Source organism: Lycium barbarum, chromosome 5, assembly GCF_019175385.1.
Source record: "Lycium barbarum isolate Lr01 chromosome 5, ASM1917538v2, whole genome shotgun sequence".
Classification (NCBI taxonomy): domain Eukaryota; kingdom Viridiplantae; phylum Streptophyta; class Magnoliopsida; order Solanales; family Solanaceae; genus Lycium; species Lycium barbarum.
The window spans coordinates 72,067,613-72,074,241 of NC_083341.1; the positions used below are offsets into that span (position 1 = coordinate 72,067,613).

Consider the following 6,629-nt stretch of genomic DNA (forward strand, 5'->3'; position numbering starts at 1 on the left):
TTTGATTCACATGGTCCGCACGCTGGTTCATACAATGCGCTGCCAGCTCTTGTATTTGGAATAACTTCTCTTGAATTCAATTAAATGTTGATGGAAAAGAACCATAACTATGTAACCCTATTCCTAATAGATTGACCCCAAAATAGCATATCAAAATTATAAGAAAGCCTATAGATGCTACAATTGCAGAATTTGCACCCCGCAAATTTCTACTTGTTCGAGTATGTAAATAAATTGCAAATACAATCCAAGTAATAAACGCCCAAGTTTCTTTTGGGTCCCAATTCCAATACGACCCCCACGCTTCATTAGCCCATACCGCTCCCGAAAGGATTCCTATGGTTAAAAAAGTAAATCCTAAACTAATAACCCGATAACTCCAATAATCCAATTGTTGAATCAATTGGGGCCTGTAATAATTTTTAGCAGAAAAAAAGAAGTATTTTCTAAAACATTTTCACCCAAGAAAAATGACTCGTTTAAAAAACCATTGCTCTTATAGAAAAGTTTTCTGTTTTTTCAAAATGTAATCACTAGAAGTGATACTGATAATAACAATCCACATAAAAGGGTTGCATAGCCCAATATCATCATACTTACATGCATTAACCACTCTGATTGAAGAGCACGTACTAATATTCCAGATTGGTGCATTTCAGTTAAAATACCTGAAGTAGCAAAGCCTTGGGTAAAAATAGCACTTGAGCCAGTTATTTTACTTAAAATTAAAACTTTTTTTTTTTTGAAATACGGCATTGTATGAATAAGGGAGAAACTCCATGAAAGGGAAATTAATGATTCATATAAATCGCTTAGTGGGAAATGGCCCGAAGAAATCCAACGAGTAACTAATAATCCTGTTATACAGAAAAAAGTAACTATTATGCCCTTTTCTGACGAATCATATAGTTTTACGCTTTCATCGACTAAAAAGGTTATCAAATGAATTGTAATTACAATTGAAACAATCGAAAAGGAAATGTGAGTTAATATATGCTCTAAGGTTGAAAATATCATAAAAAATCTTAAAAAAGAAGAGTCCCATAATTACATAATTCTAAAATGGAAATCGGGAATTGAATTCATTATAAGATCTATTTATCCTTTTTAGAAGACGGTATGCCGCCACTCGGACTCAAACCGAGATGCATTAGCACTGCTTCCTAAGAGCAGCGCGTCTACCAATTTCACCATAGCGGCCTGTCTTGAACTCATAATAGCCTATGAATAAGCAATCGTCGAGATTGAGGAAGCTATTTTAGTTTACCAATGAGTCAAATGGATCAATAACCAAAAACGGTTGTTCAAATAGGAATTTGAAGTTGAAGGTTCACTATTTTAGATTTGAGTTTAGAGTCATAGTTTTTTTTATTTAACTTGGGACTTTCCTATATTTTAGGCTTGCCTCGAATTGAACTCTTGTAACTAAATCGTTTTATACTCAATTAAGGAATAGAGTTGAAAAAGTTTTTGTTTTCATTGTTTAATCAGCTATTTCCTATTGATTGTTTTTTCCAGAAATCTAAAACAAAAAATGGATTTTGAAGACAAAATAGAAAGAAAAGAACCTATTTTGCATCACTCAAAATTGACAATTAGTGATACAGAATTTCATTAAGCAATTTTATCTATTGGGTTAAGAGCAAAAGATATGGAATTATATAATTTTTTTTCTTTATTAATTGAATTCTGCAAATAGGTCGATGGGGAAAATCAAACTCCCCACCTTGGAATAGAAATGATTTTTATTCTTTTGTAAACAAAAAAAATATTATTCAGTAAATAGAGGATTTCCTAATTCAATTAATTTATATATCAATCAGAAAAGCGAAGAGAGTTCCATTACGTATTGTGAGCTAATCAATATCAAATATGAAACATGTGGCTGTTATACAAGGTAACTACATCATCTTTTTGCTTGTACTTAAGGTTCTTTTGGTGTTGGTTGATGTAAATGGTTGAAGAAAGCATGAACTAGCTTGTAGAGATGTTATTTGGGATTGATGAGTTTCATGGGCTGTTTTCTTGTTATTTTTGGATAAGGATGGAATTTTTTATGAATTTACTTGTTGTCTTGTTATAGTTTTATTAAGTTAAAGTAAGAAATTCATAAGGGGTGATATGGGTTCAAATCTGAACTTGCCGCTCGTTGTGAAATATTGATGACTTCTTATTGATATATGGCATCTTATTGTTGGTGTTGTACTTGTTATGTTGCTCTGGATTGTTGTTGTTGATATTTGGAGTAGGAGGGATTCAATGTTATAGGGGAGATGCTGCCCAAATTTACGTAAACGAGATACTAACATAGAGTTACAACTTAGTTCCTTCTTGACACTAATTAAGGGCCCTATTGTATTAATGTAGATTAAGTGTATCGCGGGCTGCTTCGGAAGTATTGTGGAAACAAGGAGATTAAGGTATGTTAAGGCTAACCCTTCTTCATTTGGAATGATCTAAAGTGAAACGAAACATAAACGATACGCTATCCCATAATGAATCCGCTCTTAGTAGCTAGGGATGTCCATGTTATTCATTTCCTTATAATGTTATTCCCAGCATGTCTATTTGTATGATCCTTGAGTCCTATTGAAGCATATATTGGTAGTATTGATATTCATAATGTAATCGGAGGTGCAACTACCTTATGTAACTCCGATGGGCTCTAGATGTATTTTTATCATACTCATGCATCTATATATATGGTACTATGATGATGATGAACACAGAGGCTTGATGGCATTACATATATATATATATATATATATATATATATATATATATATATATATATATATATATATATGTGTGTGTGTGTGTGTGTATGTATGTATGGCAGTGTTATATACCCACTACTGATCAGTTGGACATGATGATGATGCCCACAGAGGCTTGATGGCATTATATACGCATATGTATGTACGATGGCATTATATACACATATATATTGTACTTATTCATATCATGACCCTCAGAGGCATTTCAGATGTTCAGGTTGATCTTCATATCTCAAGTTATCTCCACATCTTATTTATGTTGTTTTCTGCCTTACATACTCAGTACTTTATTTGTACTGACGTCCTTTTGCCTGGGGACACAGTGTTTCATGCCCGCAGGTTCTGATAGACAGGATGACGGTCCGCATCAATAGGTTGCCCACTCAACCTTGATATTTGAGTACTCCACTTGTCTCGGAGTTGCTGTCCTATGTTTGGTATGATTTTGTGTTCATACGGGTATGGCGGGGCCCTGTCTCGTCCTTATGGTGTTTATGCACTCTTTTAGAGACTTGTAGACAGTAGTCATGTATATAGATATTGTATGGCTTTGTCGGCCTATGTTCTATTGTACAGATGTTCATGACGGCCTTGTCGGCCCGTACTATCATGTCCAGTTATATATATATATATATATATGTCCTTTTGGACTTGCCTATTTTCAGTCTATCTTTCATATGTTCGTGAGTTGTTGTATGAAGGCCTTATTGGCTCACCTATATCTATTGCTAGGGTTATGGATGTGTGTCATACTGGTGCTGGCAAGTAAGGCACGGGTGCCCGTCGTGGCCCTCCTGTTTGGGTCATGACATATACCCTGCCTTGCACGAAATAATTATTCACATAAATTGAAAGATTATGAGAGCAATTTAAAGGTAACTCGTCTTTCTTTGAAGTATGAAGATGATTCATATCTTAGAGTGTGTGAAGAACCAGGATGAAGACTCTGATATTGTGTCATTGTTTTGATTTATTGAGTCCAGTCCTAGTCAATTTGTAATAGGATCTCGAGTTGTAACCATCTACTTACATAGAAGTATTTTTACACTGTTGTTTGCTTGTTAATTAAGATAAACACTTTTTCTCAAGTCAGTGTGACTTGAGGGGAGTATATAGTAGTAGGGTGACTGTTGATGTTAAAGCCTAGAATGCCTTAGATTGCAAGTGTTGTAATCTGAATTTTTGGCTCACTTTGTTTAATGGAGTTTAGAGTTAAATTCTATTAGGATAAGCCGTGGTTATTGTACTTTTTGAGCCGGATATTTTTTCACGTTAAATCTTATGTTCTTACTACCCGCACTTTACTATTTTTAGTTGTTTAAATTAAAAACTCATAAGAATTAGGTTCGACAAATTTTAAGAGGTGACGAAATTTGATACAATCCAATTCACCCCGTCTTGAGTCGTGAAGGTGCACCAAACTAACACAGAACTTTGTTGAAATTTCAGAGACATGAACTATAAATGCTCCTGAAACCAAATCTATTAACTTCCATCCGATAAAAATTAAGCAGTAGCCAAAGAAATACTATTGCAATTGATATTTTATTACTTTTATTTGGACCTAAGAGGGAAACAAGTCAAAACTAGGAAACCAAACTAACTATAAAACTGATGATCCCTTCCAGGCTTTCATCAGTGGTGAAATTCTAAATGAAGATGAGTACAATTATTGTGAGTGCCATAGTAATCATGATGCTGGTGCTCTGGTCTGCAACCCCACTGGTGCCTGTAGTACTTGTACTCTTGGTGTCTGAACTAGTAGAAGCTGGAGTTGAGGTTCCTGATGAAGTATTAGAACCAGAAGAAGCTGGAGGTGAATCTACATCAGCTATTTTAAAGATCTTTGCATCTGGTGAATCTGCTGGGATATTCAGTATTGCTGCAAAAACAGAACTTAGAGACATGGAAATTTATGTGACGCCATTTGCCTAAGCATGGAGTTTAAGAAAGAAATGATCACTTTTGAAATTTGTGATCCAAAACAAGCCTGGATATTTGTGTGGCTGTAAATTGTTTCTAAATATAAAAATGTGACATTATTTTTGGGATGGAATAAAAAGAAAAGTGCGCCACATAAATAGAGTAAGATTTAGATACGTGCTTTTGTTTGAATAGGAAAAAGAAAATTTAAGATTACTTACATGGGCAGTCAGAGACTTTGGCATCAATGTTGCAAGCAGTGGACATTTGAAGAGCCAAAGTAGTGTTGATAGGGAGGCCTAAAGAGGGATCAGTGCTCTCTTTGATGAGAACACAAAGGCATTTAGGCTTAGCAGCTCTAACTTTCTTAGTGTCCTCACAACATTCAGGTGTTGGCTTTTTTGCAGTGCCACTCACATATGGAATGCATGCTGCCAGATTTCCAAGTTGGTCTGCACAATCTTTTTCATCTTCTTCCATAGTAGCCATTGCTGCTACTGCTAATACTAACATGCATACCAATGAAAATTTCTTCATCTTCTCAATATTGTTAACTCTACTCTCTTTCCACGACTATATTATTTCTTCTATCTCTACGTGTACTGAATGAATTCTTTTGCTTACACCCCCACCGTTTTATATAGAGTTACTTTGAGATCGACAAGGTATTTATTATTTCTTGCTTCCCCTCTTAGGGCCACATGCAACGTAAGATATTAATTGCAGTTTCTTAAAATGACATTGTTCAAACCTATAATATGAATGAATATGTTATCAATTTAACTTTTTACATTGGCCGTGCATAGATTAAGAGAAGACCTTCAACAGTATGTACTAAAGTCTCTCACAATCAAAAATGATGACTTCTCATAATGATAAATCTGATACTCCCTCTGGTCCACTTTATTTGTGGCTCTTACTAAAATTAGATGGTCCAAAATAATAATTGTCATTTTAGAAAACCAATTTATAATTGAGTACATTCTTCCCATTTACCCTTAATAATAGTTATTCTTGGAAGTAATAAACATTGACTAATTTGTATACGGTAAAAATCGGACACGCGCTAAACCGGTGAGACCCAGAACCGGAGGAACGCTTGGACCGGAGCCAAGGAAGGGCATCATTTGATCCGGTTTCCTCATGGCCGAGTTGGCCGTTGCCGTGGTCCGTTTGGTCGTGGCCGTTAGTCCGTGTATTCGTGGTCGTTGGTCCGGGAGATCCGTTGCGCGATTGCCACGCGTCGATAACGTCCTGCCATGCTCAACTGCCAATCGTACGGGTGTCAGACCGTACGGACAACCTAACCCAACCTAATCCAAGTCAGAGTTTTTCTTTATTTTTAGTTTTCTCTTATTGTATGGAACCCATGAAGCAACACTATAAATAAGGGTCGTTGCCCACTTTTAAGGGGTTGGCTCCTTAACATCAAGAACATTCTTTTGTACTAGAAATATATACAAATCTCTCTCATTATCGTGTTGCAATCCGAATTCATTGTGTTCATCTCTATTACATTTCTTCAACTATGTAACAGACATATATTAGTAAACATACAAGTATATAACAAACCACCGATTATTAGTTGCTTCTTCATAGTATATTCATATATTTCTTTTCTCTATCAAAGGGATTCAAGGCACAACCACATATCCTATAACTCACCCACAAATTTAATTGATTATCCAAATTCGGGGTAAATAGTTTGGCGCCCACCATGGGGCTAGGATAATAGTGGTCTTTTACCTTGATCTCTACCTTACCCATCAAAATCGAAAACATCTTCTGTTCGTCACTGAAAAAACAGACTAAATGGCTAACAGTGGGCAATCTGGTCACGTCAACAACAACGAGATCGTGGCCGAAAATGAAGGCAGCGGTCCACGAGGATTGCCAAACCCCGCTGATCCTAACCCCGTTAATTCGAGG

At 35.8% G+C, this 6,629-nt stretch overlaps 1 protein-coding gene across 1 annotated transcript; it reads right to left on the reverse strand.

Annotated features, from left to right (window-relative positions):
- Positions 1-4,306: 4,306 nt before the first annotated feature.
- On the reverse strand, positions 4,307-5,356 carry LOC132642522 (non-specific lipid transfer protein GPI-anchored 13-like). Its single transcript, XM_060359669.1, has 2 exons — positions 4,922-5,356; positions 4,307-4,659 (listed from the first exon to the last, which is right to left on the reverse strand). Exons 1-2 carry the CDS (start codon positions 5,235-5,237, stop codon positions 4,427-4,429), a joined length of 549 nt encoding a protein of 182 aa, XP_060215652.1. The 5' UTR covers positions 5,238-5,356; the 3' UTR covers positions 4,307-4,426.
- Between the last annotated feature and the right edge of the window lie 1,273 nt (positions 5,357-6,629).

Excerpts from the sequence above, each read along its gene's own strand:
- LOC132642522 (XM_060359669.1), bottom strand. The coding sequence starts at position 5,237 with ATGAAGAAATTTTCATTGGTATGCATGTTAGTATTAGCAGTAGCAGCA. Across the intron at positions 4,660-4,921 it reads CAAAGTCTCTGACTGCCCAT|CAATACTGAATATCCCAGCA; the intron begins GTAAGTAATCTT and ends CTGTTTTTGCAG.